The sequence below is a fragment of the Mugil cephalus genome, chromosome 21, assembly GCF_022458985.1.
Source record: "Mugil cephalus isolate CIBA_MC_2020 chromosome 21, CIBA_Mcephalus_1.1, whole genome shotgun sequence".
Classification (NCBI taxonomy): domain Eukaryota; kingdom Metazoa; phylum Chordata; class Actinopteri; order Mugiliformes; family Mugilidae; genus Mugil; species Mugil cephalus.
The window spans coordinates 2403907-2431488 of record NC_061790.1 but is presented as its reverse complement, the minus strand read 5'-3'; the positions used below and the strand labels follow the sequence as shown (position 1 = coordinate 2431488).

The window sequence follows — 27582 nt, the reverse complement described above, 5'->3', positions numbered from 1 at the left end:
CATGTGACTTACGGTAAAGTCGGCTTACCTGGTACATACCTCGACTAAGCATAGAATACTTCAACCTTGCCAATGTATGTATTGATTGAAATCAGTGAAGTTTTGTTGTTGTCGTCTATAGTCTATAGTCAGTTGACCTGTAACTTGAATTTGTGACTTCAATGGTAAACAAAGGACACACCTTTGTTCCCCTCCCCCCACATCTCATGCAGTTGGCCTTAGAGGCCATCTTGGAGCCAAGTTGGTTGTAACCCTTTGTCTCAGGACAAAGCAACCAGCCGCCATCTTTTCCATTGTCTGAGGTCACACTTCACACCTCATACAGACGCATGGTCTCACACACACATACACTCTCACTAACATACACACATCCACATGTGTACATAGTGTATGTGGCTCACCTTAGTTTAATGTTTTGTTATTTCATTTTCTAGATGTGTCCAATAATCTTTCTTTGAAACTTTGCTCGTCTATTGATGTTGTACCAGAGTATGCCAACCTCTACGCTGTAGAGCTCTTAAATCCTTCAGGTTTGCTACTATTAATAAGGTAATATTGTTTGTGATTATCAAGGTAATTATTAAACAAGGTTCTGTGTTAATAGTTAGCATACCCACCTTTATGAGACTTTTTGGTAAATTGTCTGTCTGGTGCCCAGAGGTGAATTTAATGTTAATAGAGCCCGACATTTATAGTGCATAAGCTTGATCGGCACTGTCTGTAGGAGGCAGTGTACAATTCCCTACATAAATGGTGTTTCCATGTGAGGCATCATATCCTTCATATTCCTAGTAATATGTTTACATCAGAGTTGTGCCAGAGCACAACACATACATATGAACACACAATATTTTAGGCAACTAAAATGGAAATGTGAAAGTTGTCAAACGTGTCTTACTACTCAGCAGACAGTCAGCCAGATCCTCCTGCTTTATTTTCCTCATGTATTGCATTGTGAGGTTCAATAAAGCCCCTCTGATGATGCTCTTCTGCTCTTTTTCTTCACCATCCACCTCCTCATCATCCCTCTGGGGCTCTTGGTCAAGACTCAGAAGATGCTGGAATTTCTTCAACTCAACCGTCACAAAACTGACAAGGTTCTCTTTAAGAATCTGGAAAAATAAGTATACATATGTTGCAAAATTTTGCAAAAAAATATTCCACAGGGATTTATAGGTAAGGTAAACCATATTTTCATTGATTTTTTATGAAAAAATGGATCTTCCTTTTAAATAATATTGCAGCGTTCATCCCCCTGTATGGGACCTTAGTCAGCTGAGGAATGAATATGCTCTCAGTCAATCACAGGTAACCGTACAGAGCATGTAACATAGCAACACAGCTTTGTGAGTGGCAAAGCTGTGATAGTGGAGGGTCCTCCTCTTCATATGCATTTATGACTAATAGATAACATCTTCTGCCTCCATTTATCAATTCATTACAATATGTTGGATACATGTCAGTGTGTATAAAAAACATTTAAATTTACGGCAGTACCTCTGAGGACCCACTAGTGCTGGTACAACTGTGACCTTGAAAATTGTCTTAATGTTTTAGGTGATATTTTTTTTCTTCAGCCCTTTGAAAGAAAGCTGAGTCTACATAGCTCTGCATCAGTCTGTGTTCATTATATAACTATAACTTAAACATGTTTTGGTAACCACAAAAAAATAAATATACAGACACATTGGCACATGTTAGTCAATTTTAGCCTGAGTTACTCTTTAAAACCAGTATGTTAGTATTTCATTTGTGGTCTTTCATTTAATGGCTGGGTTTATAAATTCACCGTAAATATAGAGTCCAGGGGTGTTTGTTGCTCCTTGGTGGATTGAACCCTGCAGAGAAAATAAGAAGGTTAACATAATTATGGAAAGGCATGTTCTATGATATGGAATGTTGTAGGGCTGGGTGGTATCCCGGTTCATATCGAATACCATTTTTTTATTATGATATGAATTTATAATATACTGTCGTTCCGGTGTATTTGATTATATGGTGTTCAAACACTTTTCAATGTAGCACTTCTAAACATGTGTGGTGTGACTGCATTACTGTGAAGTGTGGTGATGATGGGAAGACCAAGAAAACACGGAAGAACTTGTCCCAAAAAAAGGTGCCATGTCAATTCTGTGTTATTTTTTTTTTTAGATGTCACCAATTTCTGGGAACAGTCACCATAGTGACCATAGGCTACGCTGCCTAACCTTTGACCAATCAGAAAATATCAGCGACCAATCAGAGAATAGTATTTGTCAAAATAAATGGACAACAGAATTGTCCCTATTTCTTTATTCATCTTGATAACAGTTGTTTTTTGTTTTTGTTTTTTATCTCTGAGCTGTAAATATCCCTAGATATCATTTCAGAACACTTGAACATATAATTTTGATGCATGGAAAAATATTGTGATATCGTCACAATTTTGAAGTATGAAATTCTAATAACATAAACCAGTATTTGTTCCATAGAGGGGCAACTGAGAGTCTAGTCTTTGCTGCTAGAGTCTGAGAGAAGAATGGTGTATGTATGTATGCCTAAAAGGATGAGTGTTCCTCAACAAATTGAAGGAATAGAGTTCTGTTCAGTCAAGATCTTGCTTTTTCATAAGTGACATATTTTCACACCTTATATTGATAGCATCTCTATCATGTTCTTACTCTGATGTGGCTGCCAGAGACAATCCACTGCACCACTAGATGGTGTTTGTTTGCTGATAGCATGAGATATGTATTCAGTTTGTGCAGAATGAAGCAGTTGTGCTTGATGACATATTATTGTGTTCACTTACTTTGTTTCAGGTGAAGGCTGTGTTTCAAGGTCAGTATGCTCAATCATGGACCACTCACTGTCAGAGGACACACAGCTGAATGTATTAGTCTGACCTTCAACATATACAGATGTTTGACTGTTAATGTTGATACTAGAGTGAAAAAAATCATGTCTCTAATCTCTGCTGAATTCTAAAGTTAAAATATGAATGTTTAGATCATATAATGAACTACTACTGAGGGATTGTAAAGGTTTCTATTTACAGTCCAGAATGATACTTCCACACCACTGTTACAGATATGTTATTTTTTTTACAGTGATTACTGTCCACAACCACAGACTGTAACCATTGTCAGAAGGTAGAGGGCCATTAGGGAGATGGGCCTTAAAGAGACAGGAGCTGAAACTGTTTGACAGTGGATGGATGGTAGGTCTGCATAAAGGGCTGGTATAATACTGCTTGCACACTGAAAAAAGTAGGCTGACGCAGGATTTTCTGACCAAGGTCAACCCGCCTTGGAAAGCCTTCAGACTTCCAACAGTCCCAGGTCTGACATCCTGCTGTGAGAGCCGTGTGCCTGTTTTCTCATATGTCACTATGTTGACAACATCATAATTACATATTTTAGTACACCAGTACACTGGACAATGGACAGCGTGGATGTCAGGAGTCCAATGTTAGCGTCGTTGTTTCGTGCATTGCAATTTTGTCCCTTTCGCAAAGTTTACTCAGTGTAGACTGGAAAATGTCCAAGCACTGCCATGATTGATGAAAAAAACCTAGCCCTGCAATATTGCTATTTGCTATTCTGTTGCTCATTGGCTTTTCTTTTGAAAAAGTCTGTTTCTCTGACAGTTCTTTTAAATTACAGTTCCTGTGAGCGCGGCAGCACTCAGCAACAAACACGGAGAAGGGTGCAGAACGTCTGCATAGTCATTTCTATACTGAAGTTCTTCCAGAGTGTTTTGATAAACATACTCAAGACAAGCTAACAAATGCTATAGTGAAGTGGATAGCTACAGACTACAGGCTGATGCGGATTGTGGAAGACATTGGTCTGAAAGAAGTTCTCAGGATTGCAGCAAAAGCTGTAGGTATGAGACTCCCTCAACTCCCACTCCCACAAGACGAATACACAAGTTATATGATAAGGAGAGGACTGCAAAAGAGACAGTTGTATAACTTGTACCCTCTGTTGCTCTCACTGGGGAATACTGGATATCACTGTGTAACCATGATAACCTTGATGTTACAGTACATTATACTGATGAACAGTGGGTGTTGCGTTCACATGCTCTGACTGTAATGAAAACAGAGGAGAGATATTATGCTGAAACGTGAACGGGGACACTTCATTCAAGTTAAAGTCACCACACTCAGCACAGATAGTCCAAGAAATATGATCGCTGCTGCGAGACATCTGCCTTTTGAACATGTTCCCTCCCTTGCGCACAGTCTCCAGCGTTCTGTCTGAGAACAGTGCATATGACACTGTCCTGGCCAAGTGCAGAAAAGTTGTGGGGAACTTTAAACACAGTCTGGCAAATGCTGCAGAATTAGAGCAACAACTAGTTGAACATGGACTAAAGAAGGAGTCACTTATGCAAGACGTTCCCAGATTGAACTCAACTCTGGACATGATCTGTAGAAATGAACAGCCACTAAGGGATGTCCTCACCACACACACCAAGATTGCCATGCCAACTACAGCTGAAATGGACAAACTGCAGAAGTTGGAAACACTAGTGGAGCCTTGCAAGTATATTTTACATCATATTTCTCGCTATAGCAATCATTTAGACTGATGAGTTTATTTTCAGTTGCAGGTATGTGACTGAACTTTAGGAAACTTTAGGAGAAAAGAATATATCATGCCCGCTTTTTGCTGTTTCTCTTGGGAGATAGAGAGCTCAGACAATGACCATGCCTACGTGATCAAGTTCAAGTCTACATTTAAAAAAGACCTGGAGACATGTAAGATTCTGAATAGGAAGAAGACTCAATCAAGTGCGGTGTGCATTGATACAGAGCAGAGCCCACCATAAGTTCAGAGTCCTGTTCATTATAGTGGTGGTCCCAACATGCTGGTTCACACAGCAGACTGGCCCTTCTGTACACAGACAGGAAGAGAGCCTCTTTATCATCTGAAAATGGAAATAATCTTGTGTGTCTTAGCACCTGGCTTGGTGCGGAGGAGTAAAAGACCATTGTCAGTTCTTAGAATAGACAAATGAAAATGAAAATTTTCTGTCTTTTGACTAAGATTCTCCAAAGGAAATGCAGTAAGAACATGGACTTTGTAAAACTAGTCCCTTGCACAGTAAATCAAAGCTGTGTACATTTTTTAACCTCACTCTGACAGGGACATTTGATACTCAATACTGACTGGTTATGCTGAACTCTGATAAACTTGACTGTTTTATGATTGTGGCTCAGGATTGTGTGGATTTTTTTATTTTTTATATAATGAAGAGGATAACATTAATTTAAATACATTTGGCAGTGGCAATAAGCTTTAGTTTGTATTTGCTCTGATTACATTATTTAAGTTTTTGTGCTAAATATTTTATTTAACTGCTACTGAATAGACAAATGCAGATGTTAACAGCCCCTTTAAAGTCTCTTTAAATTAAAAATTTGGAAAAGTAAAATCTCTAGCGGGTCGAGCGGGTTAAATTCCAGGTTGATGGCTGTGTCATTGGACCTGGGATGAAATGCCAGGTAATCCAAGTGCTGCTATGATAAAAGAATATGTGTGAAATGTGAAAGATGCAAAACAACTTTAAAAGATTCCCACAACAGACCGTATGGAGCTATGAATGAACATAACAGCCCCCTTGTAATATCTTAGTTTTGAATCTAGTAATACTCCTGAAGTTCATAAAATCATCTGCTATCTATCTATGTAACACATGACATATAAATAAATGTGTTCACTTACTTTGTTTCTGATGAATGTTGTCCTTTAAAGTAAATAGGTTCAACCATGGACCAGTCACTCTTCAAGGACACACAGCTGGGTGTAGGAGAGTCCATCCTCTCCTGTTTCTCTGGCCTTCAACACAACACATACAGATGTTTGACTTTTCCTGATGTCTGTCTGTCTGTCTGTCTGTCTGTCTGTCTGTCTATCTATCTATCTATCTATCTATCTATCTATCTATCTATCTATCTATCTATTTAGTAAAGAGAAGAATGGCAGTCTGATGGTGCCAAAGCAAGAACTTGAGGAGTACTTGGTGGTGGTGCACAAAGATAAGGAAAGGTTTAGGAAGATGGCACTCCCCTCTGATATTCCACCAATTGGAGATATAGGTAGTCAGTGTGATAATAGCCCACCAAGGTGGAAAGAGGTTTGGGAGGTGGTGAGGCGCACAAGAGTCTCTTCAGCCCTGGGACCTAATGGAGTCCCGTATCCGCTGTATAAAAGTGCACCAGATGTATTGAGATTTCTTTGGAAATTGATGAATTTAGTATGGAAGAAACAGGTCATTCCCAAGGCATGGCGTAGAGCAGGGGGGATTTTCATTCCCAAAGAGAAGGGCTCAGTAGAGATAAGTCAGTTTAGGCCAATCAGTTTGCTTAATGTTGAGGGGAAGGTGTTCTTCAGTGTTGTGGCACAGAGGCTGTCTAGGTACTTGGAGGAAAATGGCTTGATTGATACTTCGGTGCAAAAGGCTAGAATCCCCAGCTTTTCTGGGTGCTTAGAGCACACCTGTATGATTTGGCACCAAATTCAGTTAGCAAAGCGAGAAAAGAGAGACCTGCATGCTGTACCTGTTTCTAGACCTGGATAATGTGTTTGGTTCAGTTCCTCACGGTTTGTTATGGGAAGCTCTTGATTTTTTTAGAGTTCCAGGCAGTATCAAAGGCCTAGTCAAAGCATACTTTGCAGATATACAGCTCTGCTTTACTACAGCAGAGTATACTACAGCCCGGCAGCAGCTGGAGGGAGGCATCATGGCAGGGTGTACAATCTCTCCACTAGCCTTTACAATGGCAATGGAGGTGATTATTAGGGTCTCGAAATGGGTGGTAGGTGGAGAAAAGCTGCATGGAGGGCTTCGTCTCCCCCCAATTAGGGCCTACATGGATGACATGACGACTGTGACGTCAACTACTCCGTGTACTAGCAGACTGCTGGATAAGATAAACAGCAACTTGCAGTGAGCTAGGATGAAGGTGAGGCTGAGTAAGTCTAGGAGTCTCTCAGTTGTTAAAGGAAAGGTTAGTAGATAAGAATTTGTCATAAATGAGGAGGTGATTCCCACAGTGCTAGAGAAGCCAGTGAAGCCAGTGAAGGTGGTATGACGCAAGTCTCAGCGATGTAGCACAGTTCGAGGGACTGAGATAAGAAATGATTCAAGGCATTTCGAGCAATGCAATTTGGGTTATTGCCCCGGCTAATGTGGCCACTGACAGTATATGAGATTCCTCTGACAAAGGTAGAGAAGTTTGAAAGGATGATTAATTCATCAATTATGAGATGGCTTGGTGTCCCACGCTGCTTAAGCGACACAGCCTTGTATGGGAAAGGCATACAAGGCTCCCAGTAACTAGTCTAACAGAGGAGTTTAAGTGTGCTAAGGCTAAACCCAGAGGCAGATTACAATTTGTGTCTAGACACAGAACAGGCCGACTGCCACAACATATGCATTTCGGACCTGCCCTTCAATACAATCACCCTTAAGCGCCATAACTGCTTTCAAAACCCCATTATTACACCACCCTGTCCGCTTGGTGGAAGAGTCTAGAGACCACAGGATCCCAGCTGGAACCCTGTGGGTTCTCCTCGATTTGGCACAACCCTGACTTTGTAAATAACAAAGTCCATCTTCACCTCAGCACTTGGAAGCATAAAGGAATCACCCACCTCCATCACCTCTTCCAGGAGAACTTACTTATGAATCACACAGATTTATTTTATACATTTGAAATAAGAAACAGAAACTTCCTCCAATATTGCTGTTGTGATCCAAAGTAGAAAATAAAGTGTGCTTTGTGAACTTACTGTCCCAGTAACTTTGTTTCAAAATCCACCATTGCTCTCCTGTATGAGTTGGACATTAGCGAGAAAGAACAGAGGGTCGCTGTAAACAACATGTCCCTGGCAGCGGAGCGAGCGAATGAGTGGTTGTGGCTAAGGAGAAAACAAGCTAGCTGGGGAGCACGCTAAAGGTAAGGCTAGCTGTGTAGTGTTAGTAGTTAGCGGTTGTAGTAGGGCTAATCTAATCTGTTGGTTGAAAGTGACATGGTGGCGTGGTTGCTGCATTGAGGGGGGTGACTCCGGGACGCTGGAGCTCACTGTTAAGCCTTCTTGAGGTGTCATGGGCTTAACTTAATGAAACATCGGTGAAGGGAGGTGCCCACTTGAAAATCCCAATGATGTGGCGCATACTGCCTACTGTTGTTGGCTAGGCTTGTTAGCTGGTGTTTTATAGTGTTTTACTTCTGTGGCTAAGCCAATTAGCTGGTGTCTATTAGTGTTTTATTTCTGATCCTTGTAGAAGGGAGAGGTGCTGGTTGAAGTGTAGATGCATGTCCCATCTCTATTACCTTCTGCTACTGGATAGGCTACTTAGTAGCTGATTGCTGGTCTGCTGGTCGGTCGGTCTGTCTGTCTGTCTGTCTGTCTATCTATTTATCTATCTATCTATTAGTTATGCATCACGCTGTTGTGTTATGACATATAAATGTGTTCACTTACTTTGTCTCAGAAGAACATCGTGCTTTAAAGTAAAGAGGTTCAACCATGGACCAGTCACTCTTCATGGACACACAGCTGGCTGTTAGAGTATCCATCCTCTCCTCTTTCTCTGGCCTTCAACACAACACATACAGATGTTTGACTTTTCCTGATGAGACTAGAGAGACTCTGAACTCTGACATGAAGAACAGTTGTGGATTAGGATCCAGATCTCACCTGTGAGCTCTGGTTTGGTCGTCATATTCCTCACATGGATCTGGTTTAGAGGCAGAGTCCCTCCTCTCTGTCCTCACTCTGATCCATGACAGAGCCGACACCTTAACACAAACACAACACATCATTCTATATTAATGGATGGATGCCAAACTCATCACCTGATTCTAGAGGATCTCAACCCAAACGTCAGTGAGGTTCACAAGAACTGTCTGTTCCCAAAACATTTGCCCAGGTTCCCACAGACACCTGCTGGTCTTTGTAGGGGCATTTATTTCAAAAGGCAGTGCTATTGTTGGTCGTCTCAGGCAGAAAATGTCATTTGAATGACTTTAGGACCCATAAGACTGGTCATCTCAGCTCTTCTTTCCTCCAGACATTGAAAAAAATATCATTGAAACATGGACAGAGTAGTTCACAATAGACACTTCATATGTTATGATATAGCAGTGAGGACATGGTTTGGTGGTTATATTATGAAGTCAAAAAGTTCCAAAATGTTCATGTAATTTTCAAGGTCCCTAAAATATATTCCATTCATTATTGCTTTTGTTTGTTTTTTTATTCTTACATGTATTACATCACATTATACTCTGTAACACATATTTTTCACCAAAAATGAGTGGTACAAAAGTGAAAATAATGCACGTTCCCTGCTCTTTGAAACATTTTAATTTCCTTTATTTTAGGTATCTGAGGGCGGAGCTAAGCTCTTATTACAGACGTACACACCTTAACTGCTCTGCATATTTTTCTCTTTCTTTTGGTCTGACTTGTGAAGTTTGTCTCATTACTTGAAGCCACTACTTATTTACAAGTTGATTCTGCAAAAATAAGTTATAATAATAATAATAATAATAATAATAATAGCCGTGAATAGATCTAATGATCAAACATTTCTGTACCTTACTATAAAGCTTTTCCAAGACTAGTAACAGCTATCTGTTAAACATGCATGAGAAAAAAACTTGTTTTTTATCATTTATAAGTTCATCATTTCGACGTTATCTGAGCAAAATAACTGCGTCACTGCTCTGAAAACGAAAGTAAACCTGTCGAGTGTTCTGCAGAGGTTCCAATACACTGAACTGAAAAATAAATAAATAAATAATATTTCAGACTGGGAAGCTTTTATAAGGACATCATTAAACTTTAACGGCATCAGATTTTATTTTTCTAAGTTTTATTTGGTTTTACGTTGTTTTACCTGTGAACTACAGACCTGGTTACACCTGACAGAGAAACCATCGACATACACTCTCTCTCAGATGTGATAGAAAACAGCTCAGAGTTATTGGGAAAGACATCATTTTTATATTTAATATTAAGTGAGGACAGAAGTGAGCGAAGACTTTAAATAAACCATCTGGCAAAGCTATTTAAAACAACTTCACAACAGTGATGATGTTCTGCGTCCTAACAAGTAAAAGTTTAAATCTTACCTGGACCAGGAAGGTGGATTTAGAGTTTAGGCAGTAATCACTTTAGGTTTAATCCCGGGGTTGAAGTATCACCATAGTTGTTCAATCAGCAAAATCTACTACAAATTCAGAACCAGGTAAAACCTGAGAGAGAAGCGTAAGCTCCGCCTCCAGATACAGAGACACAACTCTAATCATATGATCAGGAAGTAGAGGAAGTAGAACTGCCCAACAGCCCTAAAAGAGAGTTGAAAAAACAAAAGTTTTACCGGGGGTTTTCTTAAAAAGATATTATTGTTGATAAGATGACAAAAAGTAAAAAAAAAAAAAAAAAAAAAAAAAATGTGGTTTAAACAAAGTATTTCACCGAGAAAATGCTTCCCCACCCTTGCATTGCAGTGGTATGATCCACCTCTCTGGTGTACCTCTCCTTCCCCTACTCAAGTTAATAGCGCAAGTTAGTGGTGGGTGGATTGCTCCAAATATCGATAATATCGATACCAAGTCGATGTGGGTATCGGGTCGATACTAACCTGATGAGATCGATTTTTTTACTTTAAGTTCCGCTCTTGTTTGCAATGCTGCGGTTTCGGCAAAGAGGAAACAGCCAGGTCGCTGGACTCAACGCAAAGCAAACAAATAAGCAAGTTGCCGGCTCAGGTTCATCAGCACACGCACAGAGAAAATATAACAGAAGAATGTCAGAGAGGAAGAGGAGCGCTGTGTGGCTGTATTTTCAAGCGGAAAACGAGACAGCAAAAAACAGCAAAAAGTGTGATTTGTAAAAAGCTAACCAGGTATAGTGGAAACACTACCAATTTATATAAACATTTTTAAAGAAAACGTGGAGCTACACAAACGGAGAGAGGAGGAGAGAAATCCCCCACCAGCATTTTCTTATTTAATTATAAATTTTGTCTAATTCTGTCCTGGGTTTTAACAATTTAATATTAAAAAGGGGAAACATCACAAAAACACTTAGCGATTTATCAATTAAATGACGCATACAGTGCCACCTTTATTGAAAAAGATCGGCGATACTGGCCCGTATCTACTTGGTATCGGATCGACACCAAAATATGCAGTATCGCACACCACTAGTGCAAATTGTCAATCAACCACTGTACACAGTTTATATTGGAGCTGCTGTGTTGTTGTGTTAGAGTTAGGGTCAAGATGTTTAGGGTTGATGTTTGCTAAGTTGTTTTGCTACCTGCTAAGTGACTTCAGGGTCTGTTCAGTCCGGAGAGAAAAAGAAGAAACGTTTTGTGTCAGATCACAGACAAGATGAGGAAGCACTAAGCTCCACCTCCAGATACACACAGTTGTGTAACTTCTCTTTGCAGGTAGTCCGTAGATCGTCACCGGGTGGCGCCCTGCCATGATCTGAAAAGCTGAGAAATTAAGGAATGTGTGTCAGTTCAAACCACAGCCTCCTCCCTGAAAACCCAGTAGAATCGCCATCTCTCTCAGTTGTTTGACACCAAACCAGAACATTCATCAGGTATTAAATCTCTCATAGATAATTCTCACAGTCTACACACTGACAAGTGTTCTGTCTTCTTTTTACTGCAGGCTTGTTAGTGTCTGCATGGTCCTGTAAAAGCAACTAGAAAGAAAAATAATCAGTTCAATTCATGAATACCTGCCTGTTTATACTCATTATAACAAGGGTATTAAATCAGCCTTCCAGTAGGTGGTGCAATGTGTGTGGTCCAGAAAGCTTTTATCATCATATAATCATAATAGGAAATATACTGCTTAAATGAACAGAACTATCTCCATAACCAAGACCATATGTTGATAATCCTGTTGATGCCTTTTGATGTTGATATCATGGACATTTTACAGAATACTGGAAGTTTTGTGACTGTTACTTGGGACCTCCAGCCCAGTTCCGGGTCTTTCAAATAAAACAATATAATATCAGAGCAGAGAATGGTTTACTTGAAGTCTCCACCTTTATTATTTAATTGAATTCTCCCAGTGTTATACAGTACACAGAACACATGGTTAACATCAAAAAGATATACAGTAAGTACAAAATGGACTGAACAAAAGCATTTACAATAGAAAAGAGCAGTTAATTGATCACTTATAACATTTTATAGCCTCACACAAAAGAAGCTACACAGGCTTTTACAAGGGATACTACCATCACCATAAACACCGTCAGTCTGACACTTCTAATCTGTGGCTCTCACTCAGCAAACTCAGCTCTGCCTTAACTTTTGTCTCTCCCATGGTGCATTCACTGACATCAAGGACAAAAACAAAACACGCTAAGAGACAACTACAGCAAGAATGTCAACTAATAGAACACATAACATAAACATAACATAAACACATGATCTTATCAATACAGTGCACTGCAGATATATATAGTCTATATAAATTGGCATATAGACTATATGCCCATTGATGAGCCAACGACCCACTGGACTCCTCACCTGACTTCTAGGAGGTGTCCATGTTGTTATTCTCACGTGATCAGTGACTAGTCAACACAATGCTTAAAGCGTCATGGTACAAGAGTTGACTAACCACTACAACTCCTCTTATAGACTGATATATTTATTATGATAAGCTGTCACCAGGGTCAGATCAGAATCAGCCAAGTATGTGTGCACATTTCAATCAAGACACAGCACTTAAGCTTAAAATACAAGGGTAGAAAAACTGTACAACATATATACATAGAATTAAATAATAATAGAAGCAGATATGTACGAACTTGAACAGTAGTATATACAAGTAATGAGAGTTATTGTGAGAATGGTCACACGCTCTGCTACAGCTCAGAGTTCATCAGATGGCAACTGATTTACATCCATGGTTGAGGTTCCTTAAGCAAAGCTCTTAAATGTTCAAATTATTCACTCAACAGCTGTATTCAGTCCGCAGGGTGAATATTTGCCTAGAGCTCAAAAATAGACACAGAGGAGTTGATTCCAAACCCAAATCCAGGGTAGAGAGGGTCAGTGAATGTGGAGTGGAAGGTTTGGAGAGGAAACAGTTTGCCGTTAAAAACTTCACAGAAGGAGATGGTTCCAGCAGAGTAGTTCACATACACTGCTACTCTGTTAGATACAGAGGAGGAAGAGAATGGAAGCTCTGTTTCTGTTTTATTGTGACAGATAGAGTAACCCTTCTCAGAGCACTGCAGACTCCAGGACTGACTGTTCCTCCCAAACCGACAGTCTTCATCCTTTCCTCTCCTTCTGATTGTTTCATAAGTCACTGCTATGAACACATCTCCTTCCCACTCAACCTCCCAGTAACAGCGATCAGTCACTGCATCTTTGCAAAGAACCTGACGGACGTCAAATCTCTCTGGAGAAGGATGATATGGCTGCCTCTCTTTTAGTACCTTTGCCTTTATGTTGTTATTAGACAGCAGGAGGTACCAGTTTGCTGTATTTGGATCCAGAGTGAGCTTATGAGCATCTGATTGAGAAAACACACAGATCAGTGTTTGTGTCCTAGGTTTATTAAATAAAAGTGTGACTATGATTAATTTAATTATTTTTGCACATCACACACACACTTACACTTTCTCAGACCAGGTTTCATTCTCTGCTCTCCACCATGGTCCACCCTGAAAAGAAGAAGGCTCATCTTGTTATCTTCAACTTCATCTAATTCTGCAAGAAGTGCATCTATTAACGTTTCCTCAAGAACTTTCTGTCCTATATGAATTCTATCACAGTTTAAAATGAATAAATGTTGTGTGTTCATACCTGAGTGTGTCCAGTCTCCAGTCTGGATTCTCTTTTATATCAGACAGCAGCTTCACTCCTGAATCTCCTAGATGATTGTAGCTCAGGTCCAGTTCTCTCAGATGGGAGGGGTTAGAGGTCAGAGCCGAGGCCAGAAAAGAACAACCCTCCTTAGTGACCTGACAACCTGACAAACTAAACAGAAAGAAACAGTAAGTCATATAATATACACGTGAATAACTTTAAACACTGAACAAAGCATGTTTAAACTACTGACTCCTGACCTGAGAGTTTCCAGTAGACAGTGTGGACTCTTCAGTCCATCAGAAAGAAACTTCACTCCTGAATCCTTCAGGTCGTTATCACTCAGGTCCAACTCTCTCAGACAAGAGGACCGGGAGCTGAGAACTGAGGCCAGAGCTTCACAGCTTCTCTCTGACAGGTTACAATCACTCAACCTGAAAAGAAGAAGTAATGGGACATCATGAGGTTTTCTGTCAATAGCTAGCTAACGACCAGATCCGCTCTTGGTTAAACTAGGGACATCAGGGACCTACAGAATATACAGCTCCTACATTGGAAAAAAACGGAGACACCTACTTTCAAAGCATGGTTAACGGCACTGACTGATACTTGACACCTTGAAAGGATTCGCTATTCTCTTAGTGGTAGTTTGGAAGACTTCAAAAAGATGTGGCAACCAATTATCTCTTTCTTGAAACAGGATGCAGGACAACCTAAGTAATACTGGGTGGGCAGGACAAGGTGGGTCAGGGAGGGAGTTATTATTTATTTATTTTATTTTAATAAATGTATTTATTAACTTGTTTTTATATATTTTTTCATTTGTTTTTCATTTATTTACTTATTTGTTGGACTCCTTTTGTTACTCATATTACAAAATAATGAAGCATTGCACGAACCAAAGGTGGATGTATTTTTGGTATACTGTCTGCTTCACAATAAAAATATTTGAAACAACAATATTTTCTGTGCTTTTTCAAGTGATTTAATGGTACAGATGTGACCGGCTACAAATGTGATGTATTGCATCAAAATTCTAACTCTATAAAGAGTTTCTGAAATACTAACTTAGATAGGCGTGGATTTTTTTTGTTTGTTTGTTTGTTTGTTTGTTTTGTTTTGTTTTTGTTTTTTAACATAAAATCCGTGGAGCAGTTAAAACATTGTTTTACCCTCAGTGCATGTGTACTAACCTTGGCAAGACTGCTTTTGGGCAACTTGTATTTTTTCAGGTTCATGTCTGTACAAAACATTCATGTTAAATTTCTTAATAGCTCTTTGCAACGTTTGACTCTTATTATCTGATATACTGAACATGATTAATGTAATTTTGTCTTCTGTTTCTCATTGTGTGTTGTTTTTGTTTTTTTTTTTGTTTTTTGTTTTTTTGCTTGACAGTTCATTGACTAACTGACTATAAATGTGTTGAATATGAAATGATATATTTCCCAAGACATTTCAATGCATTGCATTTCCAGGTTTATCCCAGCTAGCCTGTACATACTGATCTTTATCTCTTGATGACATGTGCTCCAGATAGGCCATATTGTTAAAGCACTCTGTATGAAGGTAAACATCATCTTTGGTAAAAAATATGCTGTATGTTGCAAACTTCTTCACTTACATAGCTCTTCTGGAGGCTTTGATGACTGGCAGCATCCTGAGCAAAGCATCTTCTGAAGCAGAAAATTTCTTCAAGTCAAACACATCCAGATCTTCTTCTGATGACAGTAACGTAAAGACCAGAGCTGACCACTGAGCAGGAGAGAGATTCTTTTCTGAGAGTCTTCCTGAACTCAGGAACTGTTGGATCTCCTCTGTTAGTGATTCATCCTTCAGTTCATTCAGACAGTGGAACAGATTAAGGCTTCTCTCAGTAGGAAGATCCACACTGATCTTCCTCTTGATGTATGTCACTGTTTTACTGCTGGTCGTTTCTCTGATTCCTCTCTCTATCACCAGGTCATGGAGAAGAACCTGACTGGTTTGTTCTGAAAGGCCCAGGAGGAAGCGCAGGAACAGATCCAAGTGTCCATTTGGACTCAGTAAGGCCTCGTCTACAGCACGTTGGTGGAGATGATCTACATCAGGTTCATTCTCAAACAACATATACCACCACCACCACCACCATTTTAGTGATTTTTCCATCAGATTGACATCATGATTAATGTATGTCAAGTGAACATAGAGAGCAGCCAGAAACTCCTGAACACTCAGATGGACGAAGCAGAACATCTTGTCCTGGTACAGTCCTCTCTCCTCTTTAAAGATCTGTGTGAACACTCCTGAGTAAACTGAAGCTGCTCTGGTATCGATGCCACACTCTGTCAGGTCTGATTCATAGAAGATCAGGTTTCCTTTCAGCAACTGATCAAAAGCCAGTTTTCCCAGAGACTCAATCATCTTCCTGCTCTCTGGACTCCAGAGTGCATCTGTCTCAGCTCCTCCATCATACTTGACCTTCTTCACTTTGGTCTGAACCACCAGGTAGTGGATGTACATCTCAGTCAGGGTCTTTGGCAGCTCTCCTCCCTCTCTGGTTTCCAACACATCCTCCAGAACTGTAGCAGAGATCCAGCAGAAGACTGGGATGTGACACATGATGTGGAGGCTTTGTGATGTCTTGATGTGGGAGATGATCCTGCTGGCCTGCTCCTCATCTCTGAACCTCTTCCTGAAGTACTCCTCCTTCTGGGAGTCAGTGAACCCTCTGACCTCTGTCACCATGTCAACACACTCAGGAGGGATCTGATTGGCTGCTGCAGGTCGTGTGGTTATCCAGAGGCGAGCAGAGGGAAGCAGTTTCCCCCTGATGAGGTTTGTCAGCAGCACATCCACTGAGGTGGACTCTGTAACATCAGTCAGGATCTCAGTCTTGTGGAAGTCCAGAGGAAGTCGACACTCATCCAGACCGTCAAAGATGAACACAACCTGGAACTCTTCAAACCTGCAGATTCCTGCTTCTTTGGTTTCAGTGAAGAAGTGATGAACAAGTTCCACCAAACTGAACTTTCTCTCTTTCACCACATTCAGCTCTCTGAAAGTGAATGGAAATATGAAGAGGATGTCCTGGTTGGCTTTGTCTTCAGCCCAGTCCAGAGTGAACTTCTGTGTTAAGACTGTTTTCCCAATGCCAGCTACTCCCTTTGTCATCACTGTTCTGATTGGTTCATCTGTGTGAGCTGATGGTTTAAAGATGTTTTCACATTTGATTCTATTTTCCAGTTCATCTTTCTTCCTGGAAGCTGCTTCAATCTGTCTGACCTCATGTTCATCATTGACCTCTGATGATTCTCCCTCTGTGATGTAGAGTTCTGTGTAGATCTCATTCAGAAAGGATGAGTTTCCTGCTTTACTGATCCCCTCAAACACACTCTGGAACTTCTTCTTTAGATTTAATTTGAGTTTATGTTGACACAGTCCAGAAGGAACTCCTGAATAAATAAAAGACAAACTGTAAATCTTAGAGGCATATATTTTATGGCTGCTGCTGTTCCATCCTCTAAGGATGTTGAAAATGTAGATGTTTTGTTAGATGATGAATTAAAGTATCTAAAAGCTGTTCAAAGTCTCTTACTGCTCAGCAGACGGTCAGCCAGCCCCTCTTGCTTTATTTTCCTCATGTAGTGCAGGGTGATGTTCAGTAACGACTCTCTGATTTTGCTCTTCTGCTCTTTCTCTTCACCGTCCACCTTCTCATCCTCCCTCTGACTCTTTACGGTTTCTTGGTCCAGACTCAGAAGATGCTGGAATTTCTTCAACTCTTCCGTCACAAAACTAACAATGTTCTCTTTAAGGATCTGAAAAAATATGTCATAAATATATATATTTATGACAGAAAGATGTTCACTACAGTATGTTGGATTTGCGTGTGTATTTAAAGATGAATTAAAAATTGTGTAATCAAGCCCCGAGACACCATCAACAACTGAGACCTGAAAAATTGCTAGGATTCCTAATGTTAGGGTTAGGAATTTCAACCGCTTAAAAGAAAGCTAAGAATGCACTGCTCTGTGCCAGTCTGTATTCATTATATAACTATAACTTTTGGTAATCACTTAAATTACCAACAAAAAAACACTGACATGGGCACAATACAGCTGGACTATTTTAGTCTTCAAGTGTGTATTGTATGTGCCACGTGACACTGACTGATATGTGTCAAAAAAATATGGTCCCAGCACAGCCAAACTGTGTTACGCTTTAAAGCCACTATGTTAGTATTTCATTAGTGGCATTTAATTTAACAGCTGGGTTTATATACACACCATAAATATAGAGTCCAGGTCTGTTGGTTGTTCCTGGGTAGACTGAACCCTGGGATCCTCTAAACTCTTCTGAACCCTGCAAAGAAAACAAGAAGGTTAACACAATTACATAGAAAACATGTTTCATGTTAAGGAATACTGTGACAAAACAACATAGCATGAAATTCTACACCAAGGTATGATATCCTCTGTCAGGAATTTTGGAAAATAACATTGTACCAGTATTTGTTCCGTAGACACACAACTGAGAGCCTTGCTGCTGGAGTCTGAGAAAAGAATGATGTATGTATCTATGTGTACCTTAAATCCAAGATGGCAGAGTCAACCGTCTGTGAGGTCTGAACTTTCATTATTTTATGTGTTGTGTATTTTATGTAAATTTAGGCTTGAATGTAAGACACTGGCACATTTCCCATTCTGATATCTTGAAAGCTCATTTTTAGTCATTGTATAGCAAGTTTCTGTCTGAAGATTATTTATTTGAGGCCTAACTTGCCTCTGGACTGTATGAAGCTTGGTTAAATAAAGATTAATTTCAGGGCTGGCGTCTGGAAGCTCTGCAACAGCCAGCATCTAGAAGCCCTGTTCTAGCTAGCTGTCACCAGCCCTGCAATAGCTAACCTCCAGCTAGCCTCCACTAGCCAACAGCCAGCTTCTAGAAGCCCTGTAGTAGCTAGCCTCCAGCTGGCCTCCACCAGCCCTGCTGTAGTTAGCCTCCACCAGCCTTGCAACAGCTAGCCTCCAGGTAACCTCCACCAGCCAACAGCAAGCTTCTAGATGCACTGCAACAGCTAGCCTCCAGGTAGCCTCCACCAGCCCTGCAACAGCTAGCCTCCATCAGCCCTGCTGCAGTTAGCATATGTCTTAGACACAAACTTTGTACTATCTGATAAGTCTCTTGTCATATTGCACGCTAGATTACATTCTAAAACCAAAACATGTAGTAACCCGGAAAAGATTTTTGTTGTTTCTGTTACTTTTAATTTCAGGTATTCAGCCAAATCCAGGTCCTGGTGCTGCTATTGGTAACACACTTGCTAGGTATAATTCATCTGAATATTCTTAGCTTGCCATCAAAGATTGACATGCTGCACATTTGGTGAAAAATCAACCAATGCCGATTTTATTGTTCTGTCTGAAACGTGGCTTAGTAAATCTCATTCAGATAAAGCCATCTCCATTAAAGGGTGCAATTTTTTTAGGGCCGACCATCCTAGGAATGGGGGTGGAGTTGCAATTTATTGTAAATCCAAATTTAATGTAAAAGTCCTGCAGTCCAAATCAGTCAGTAAACAGTGTGAGTTCTTGGCTATAAATCTTGAAGTTTCAAATGGGTTTCTCAGAACTGCTGTGGGATCCTATACCATTTGCTACCACTGAAGTACTAACCTCTTTGGCTCAGTTGTTAGCTGACTTGAATTATAATGAAATAATTCTAACTGGTGATTTAGAAATTCTAAATCTGAGGCATTGAAAGATATCTGTACCTCATTCAATTTTACACAGCTCATTGAAAGCCCCACACACCCCAATTTAAAGTGTCCAGACAAATCAACTTTAATTGACTTGTTCCCAATGTTCCACACAAGTATTTTATGTCAAGTGTCTTTGTAAATGATAGAATTGACCACTGCATGATTGCTGCGGTTAGAAATGCCAAGGTTAGTAAATCCAAACACCGTATTCTCATAAAACGTAACATGACGTCCTTTGTTGAACAGGATCAACATGATCTACATAATTTTAACTGGGATCGTATTGAATAGATTAATGATGTAGAGTCTGCATGGCAGTTCTTCTCTGAAGGTTTCTCTTCTCTGGTTGATAAGTGTGCCCCTTTCAAAATTTTAAGGTTAAAGGGAGGGATAACCAGTGGTTCACACCTGATTTAGCCGATCTACTGCACAATAGAAATCTTGCCTGGCCTAAGGCTAGAAAGGCTGGGTCTGAGGGTGATAAGCTTACATTTAGGCAACTCAGAAATCATTTAACTTTTCTTATTAAAAAAGCAAAGTCCAACTTTTATCTCTCTGCAATAACAATTTAAAGGACCCAAAAAAGTTTTTGGAAGGTGATCAAATCTGTCTTAGCCATTGATAATCATAACAAATTCCCACCCTGTATTGTCAATGATGGCCCTACTGTAACTGATAGGGCTTCTATACTTGATTGCTTCAATAAGCTTTTTTTTTTTGTCTCTGGCTCCTTCTTTTCTAGGTTCTCTACTCCAATTGCTGTACCTGCCCTTAATCCTGTGCCTTCTACTCTTGGTGTTGGCAACATGTCTCTAGGCCATATAACTGCTGGTCAATCTCCTTTTAGTTTTAGGCTGTTTTCATCAGAAGAGGTCCATGGAGCTCTTCTATCTCTGGACATAATGAAATCTGGAGGCACAGATAATTTAGAGACGTATTTTTTAAAGTTAGTTGCTGATTTCATTGCTTAACCACTCCAATGTCTTTTTAATCTCACTATTAGTACAAATTATATTCCTGAAATTTGGAAGGTTGCTTATGCTCTTCCCCTTCTGAAAGTGGGGGACCCCACCTGCTTGAATGATTATCGACCCATCGCCAAGTTGTCCATTTTGTTAAAAGTCCTTGAAGGTCTTGTTAATGATCAGTTGAAGGAATTCTTCCATACTTACAATATTCTCTCTCCATATCAATCTGACTTCAGGAAGCAACATAGCACTATAACAGCCTCCCTCAAATTCACCAATGACATAATAGACTGGATGGATCACACAAAAAAAAAAAAAAAAAAATGCACAGCCCTCTTTGTTGACCTTTCCAAGGACTTTGACACAGTGGATCACTCCATTTTGAAGCAATGATTGCTTGACATTGGTTTTTCTGAGCGTTCCATTGGCTGGTTTGATAATTATCTGGCTAATAGTAAGCAATATGTTTATTTTAAAGGAAACTCATCCACATTGTTAAATGTTTCTACTGGTGTGCCACAGGACTCAGTTTGGGCCCTATTCTGTTTGCTATTTATGTAAATGCATTGGGCAGAGATGTCCCAAATGCCAAATTTCATTTCTATGTTGATGAAACAGTCATATATTGCTGTGGTTCCACTTTTACCGAGGCCTTTGGCAACTTACAGATTGCTTTTAATCTTGTGTAAAATCAGCTCATTGAACTAAGACTAGTTCTAAATGCTGCCAAAACTAAACTGATGATTTTTTTTCCAATCGCAGGGTAGTACCTGTATGTCATCCCAGTATTTTGTCAGTACAAGGGTGTGAGATAGAACATGTGACCAGTTACAAGTACCTTGGCATTTTAATCGATGATCCGTTTTCTTTTAAACCACACACACACAAAACAAAATTAAGATTGAAACTTGGATTCTTTTGGATTCTTCTCCTTGGAGCAGCTACTTTTCATATTTGTTCTTGTTTTAATGTAAACTCTGAGTCTTAGTCCTGTTATTTTTTTTTATCTTCCATGTATTTTATTTGTGTTGTGTGAGTTTCTATCTGTTCTTAACTGTCGAAACTTTCCTAAGCTGCTGTCTTGGTCAGGCTTCCCTTGGAAAAGAGGTCTTTGTATCTTAATGGGATCGACCTAGTTAAATAAAGATTCATTTAAGGAATAGAGCTCTGTTTAGTCTGGCAAGACCTTTCTTTTTCATATGTGACATATTTTCACACATACATCAATAGCATTTATATTATGTTCTTATTCTGATGTGGTTGAAACAATTCACTGCAGTGCTAGATGTTAGTTTGTTTGCTGATAGCATGGCCTATGAATTGCATTTGTGCAGAAACAGAATGAAACAGTTATGGTTCATAACATGTTATTGTGTTCACTTACTTAGTTTCAGAAGAATATTGTCCTTTAAAGTCAGTAGGTTCAATCCTGGAGCTGTCACTGTTCATGGACACACAGCTGGGTGTAGGAGAGTCTGACCTTTAACACAACACATCCAGATGTTTGAGTGTTAATGATGATACTGGAGTGACTCTGAATGAAGAACAGCATTGAACAGTTACAACCCTTTATCACACAGGGAACCTCTAAGCTCTCCTGAACTGAGGAGAAAATATGAATATTTAGATCATATAATGAACTTTTACTGATAGACTTTAGTTTCAGTATCCAGTTCAGATTTAACTCTGACACTGGTATGTACGTCCATACCAATGTTATGGATGTTGTTTTTATGGTAACTAGTAAAAACTGTTAGCCAACCAGAAGAAAAAAGAGCGGACCTTAAGGAGCTAAAACTGCTTGTAGCAGACACTTAATGAAGGTAATGGCTACATAAAGGACAACTCACAAAAAAGAAAAGATTTATTTTGGGTCCATTAATACTTCCACAGCTTCTGGTTATGCTTCGTGCTATTGTGTTATGACATATCACATTTATTTGTGTTCACTTACTTTGTTTCAGATGAATGTTGTCCTTTAAAGTCAGTAGGTTCAATCCTGGAGCTGTCACTCTTCATGGACACACAGCTGGGTGTAGGAGAGTCCATCCTCTCCTGTTTCTCTGGCCTTCAACACAACACATCCAGATGTTTGACTTTTCCTGATGAGACTAGAGAGACTCTGAACTCTGACACGAAGAACAGTTGTGGATTAGGATCCAGATCTCACCTGTGAGCTCTGGTTTGGTCGTCATATTCCTCACATGGATCTGGTTTAGAGGCAGAGAGTCCCTCCTCTCTGTCCTCACTCTGATCCATGACAGAGCCGACACCTTAACACAAACACAACACATCATTCTATACTAATGGATGGATGCCAAACTCATCACCTGATTCTAGAGGATCTCAACCCAAACATCAGTGAGGTTTGTAACAACCAGACTAAACAGAAAACTGGATCTAATGAAGTTATTTAATGGGAATAAAATGAGGTATAATTTGTTTATGTAAGAACAACTGATGTCTGTGTCACATCATCAAACTAAACAAAGATACAGAGAGAGAAAAGTTATTCAGTTTGTAGACAGAGGTATTATGTGATGTGATGTACATACAGTTGGTCTCTGGGTAAATCAATTATCTTGACCAGTTTTGAAGATATAAAGGTGAATACAACAATAACATACTGGCGATATTTGTGGTTCTACAGTGTTTTCTTTCCTCTGTCTTTCTCTTCCTTGATTACAGGTAACTGAGGGCGGAGCTAAGCTCTTATTACAGGTGTACCACACCTTATCAGGTCACACCAGGACCTGCGCCATTTTCTCTCTCTCCCTCTCTCTTCGTATGACTTTGTGTTTGTGTCATTCACATATTTCCTCATACAGGTTGTGACATGTCGTCCTGATGTTTATCACAGTGAATCGTCCTTGATCAAATCATGCTTCTTGTCAATTATTCATCTGTTTACTAACTAGTATGAATCACAAGCTGAGGATGCACAAAAAGCATTGATATGAATTAATTGCGTATTTACAAAATGGTTCTGCACAAAAAGAAAACAAAAGATTGTACATTGCTATAAAGTATTTCCAAGATAAAGAGAATAAACATTGATATATATTCATTCTTTTTGATCTTGTCGATGTTAAGTTTAGCTGAACTGGTAAACTGCGTCACTGCTCTGAAAATGAAACTAAACCTGCCGACCTGCCCAGAATATCACAAACGAAACACTGACTCAATAAACTGTACAAAAAAAGAAATGAACACTACACATGAGCTTTCAAAAACACAAACTTAACCCTTTACTAATTTATTTATAACTTTAGCAGAATTGGTAGTTGTTTTTTTTTTTTTTTTTTAAAGAAACCATCTGTCAAACTTCAACTTCAACAGTCATGATTTAGTTTAAGCTTAAATCTTACCTGCACTAGGAAGGTGGATTTAAAGTTTGAGCCGAGGTCTCTTCAGGTTTTATCCTGATGTTCAGTGTCCTGGTGGTGTGTTACTTCTGTGTGGTGTGTACTGGAAACATAATGGAAACTCCTGCAGACACAGAAACAGCTGAAACCTGATACCTGATAAACCCGATAACACACCGCCTCTGGACAAAGTCTAGTCAAAGTCATAAACCAACAACTAAATGAAAGACTCTTTTATGTGTAGTCTCACCTGGCCCTTAACACTGAAAATGGTTTCTACCTGAGCATAGACAGGTTGAGGACACTAAGCTCTACCTCCAGATACACGTAGTTTTATAACTTCACTTCCTGGATCTGGATCTAAAAAGGTGTGTTGATTGACAGCTGATGATCATTGTAGAAGGTGGAGTGTGTGGTGCGGTTAAATTGGACTGAATTAAACCTAAAGAATTGCTGTTATTTTATCAAGCCCACTGACTAAAATGTCAAAATAATAGTGTTACGACCCGGCTCATGTGCAGCGTCAAAAAGCGAAGATACGCTATAACGTTAAAGAAATCTATTTATAACAAATGAGGATACATAATAACAACAAAAGCGTACCACAGAGGTGGGGCCAGTGTTTATCAGTGTGTCTGTTGATGGGTAAATGTCCTTGTGTAGAATGTAAAGTGTTGATGAAGAAAAATAATCAAGAATCAGAAATAAATACACAAATGGGCCACCCACTGAAAGGCTGGCCAGGTGCTCCCAGTTTGCCTAACTAGGCTCCGCCTACCAGCAAGGTACCTGAAAGACAAAGACAAATAAAAACACCAAAACAGGCCATGCTAGGCCGGAGACCATCACAATAGGAACACTTGTCCATAGTTCCACAACCCACAGTCTCCAAAATGAAAACACAGCTGAATCAACATATGTCTCAGTTATTAGAAACTATGGTTGAACATCAGAACCTTCATGAAAAGTGGATTTAAAGCAGGACTCTTACATTAGAATGGTTTACAGACAGATAGACAGCATTACATATGACTCATATGTACATAATTAATCAATATCATATTTAATTTATTACTGAAATCTATTCATAAATGCTCAAGTTGTGATTTGTACTAGTTAGTAAGCAGACACACAACTGACGAGAGGTATAATTTGATCAAGGAAACAAAGAGAAAATGGCACAGGTCCTGGTGTATTTATATGTGATGAAACCCAACCTGTTCAGTTGTGGCATGTCTGCAATAAGAGCTTAGCTCCGCCCCAGTTACCTGAAATGAGGGGAGAGAAACGGTACAACAACAACATAACGGGACACCAATTGTGCTCTCTGTTCACCATGGGGGTGTTAAAACCATCTTCCAGTAGGAAGCGTGTTGGTGTTACAATAAAGTAACCACTTCAAACATCCCGTGATCATAAAAAGGAAAGCTAAGTTATTTATATCAAGAGATCTAAAATTAAACCATTTGAATCAATGACACTAAACCATTTTATGTATAGGTGGAAATATATGAGTATAGATACATGTGTCAACACTGACAGCAGATCACCAAACATAAACAAAATTAATGTTAAAACCTCATGTCTGGAGAGGTCCACAGGTCCTCTGAACTTCATATTAGATGATTGGAATGAAGACAAAAACAGCTGCTCTGGTCTTCTCATTGGGCTGTTGGTGTTTGAGTCACATGGATGTGGTCCCTTGAGACAGAAGACTTTGCTCCGAAACCCCAGTTTACATCTTCCATGGTAAGTGTCATCTTCTGTAGTTCTGAAAATCTAAAACCTGGACTGACTTCTTCTTACAGAGACATGGGAGAGACATGCACTTACTGTTCTCACTGAGGCTTCCCCACCAAATTTTGACTTTTTATTTTCCACCAGGGTGGAAATAACATGTTCTCAAATGAAGTTCCCTGTCTCCTTTAAGGCGGTGGTACGTTTTTTTTTTTTTTTGTTTTTTTTTTTGTTTTTTTTTTTAATAAAATCTTATATATTAAAAAGAATGTTTTTATTCAAGTAAATGATCTTTGAGTTAAAGCATCTTAGAGAAGCATCAATCTGGTTTTAGGATGAACAATACAGTCTTTTTAAAGATTTTTAACTGACATCGCGTGTCATTTAGATAACCATAACCTCACAGTCTTGGTTCTGCTGGATCTAACTGCTGCCTTCGATACGGTAGACCATTGCATTTTAATAAACAGATCGAGGCACCTGGTTGGCCTCTCTGGCACTGTCCTTAACTGGTTCATCTCATACCTCCCTGATAGAAGCTTCTTTGTACGTCTGGATACCTGTTCCTCTGGAACCCATGAGACTGAGTGTGGGGTTCCCCAGGGGTCAATTCTAGGCCCAACTCTTTTTAACCTATAAATGCTTCTCCTGGGGGATGTCATCAACAAACAGTTCCAGTTGTCTCACATGGGAGGGGTTATAGGTCACAGCAGAGGCCAGAAAAGAACAGCCCTCCTTAGTGACCTGACAACCTGACAAACTACACTAACAACACACACAAACACAAGTTCACAATTTGCCCTGGTGTATGTGCGAAAGCGTGCTGCCATTGATCTGTGCACAACAGTGGCAGCTATTTAATAATAAAACCTCTCACTGAAACTTAGAGATGGGTGGATCAGGCCTTGTGAAGCTTCTGGGGCTTCTTCCTGAATGTACCAAAAAAAGATTTGGAAGCTTCTAAGCCTCAAAGACAGACACTACCAGTGACATCTAGTGGCCAGCCGCAATTATAGCAGCCACAAACTTCCAAATGATTCACACATTAGGGTCCAGTAATATATTATGTCAATGTAATAGAAACACCAGTTAGGGTTAGGGCCAGGGCTGGTGCTAGGGTTACAGCCAGGGATAGAGCTAGGGTTAGGGTTAGATCTATGGCTGGTGCTAGGGTTAAGCATTTACCTCAGATTTTTAGGCTTCAGTGATATATTATGTCAATGTAAGCATAAGCATAGGAAATTTTTTTACCACAACCAGTGTGCATGAGCTTATTCTTGCATGTCTGAGTCCAACGGGCAAAGGTGGAAAGATGGAGTTACATAGTTTGCATGATAACCGGTTTCCAGTGCATTCATCATTTCCTGGTATCAACAAAGTGTTTGATGTTGTATAAAACAACACTCGAATGTACTACTAAAGATTTTGTAAAAGTGTGCCTCCAATGTCCAATTAGCTAAAACGCAATGGAGTTAGACGTAACTTTGTTATACATGGTTCAAATTCTCCCTTTAAATGGTATTCAAGGTTTTCTTTATATTCTCCTATTAGTAGCACATTGCTCAGAGAAGATTGAGTTAAAACAGTTGAAAACAGATGACATATATCATTAACTTTTTTATCATACTTTATGTGTGGTTGAGGCGTTGAGGTTGGTAAAACAGGTCTCTTTGTGGGGGTGTTTTGAGGTTCCAAATCGACTACAGCAGTTTTGGTGTTAGACTATATGCTATGTCATTTTCTGTTTGGTAACTGCTCGTGTCTTTCAAACTTGTCCCCAGTTTGTAATGTACACAACAAATGTGTGCTTTGTAAACCCAGAAAGCCCTCACAGTAATCTTGGACTTCACCTGAGCAACAGAAACTTTGTACTGCCGAGAAGACTAGAGCTACACCATGTGACAGGGTTTGA

The 27582-nt window shown here is 39.6% G+C and overlaps 1 protein-coding gene across 1 annotated transcript in view; it reads right to left on the bottom strand.

The window, feature by feature from the left end:
- LOC124999448 overlaps positions 1-26257 on the bottom strand; it is a 54010-nt gene extending 27753 nt beyond the window's left edge. Inside the window, exons 1-7 of the mRNA XM_047574366.1 lie at positions 23937-26257; positions 22739-22841; positions 22523-22636; positions 5715-5828; positions 2792-2848; positions 1790-1838; positions 899-1112 (exon numbers count right to left, since the gene is read on the bottom strand). Of these exons, the coding sequence (XP_047430322.1) occupies positions 899-1112; positions 1790-1838; positions 2792-2848; positions 5715-5828; positions 22523-22636; positions 22739-22827 (637 nt within the window). The 5' untranslated portion in view covers positions 22828-22841; positions 23937-26257. The remainder of the gene's footprint in view (positions 1-898; positions 1113-1789; positions 1839-2791; positions 2849-5714; positions 5829-22522; positions 22637-22738; positions 22842-23936) is intronic.
- Positions 26258-27582: the final 1325 nt, after the last annotated feature.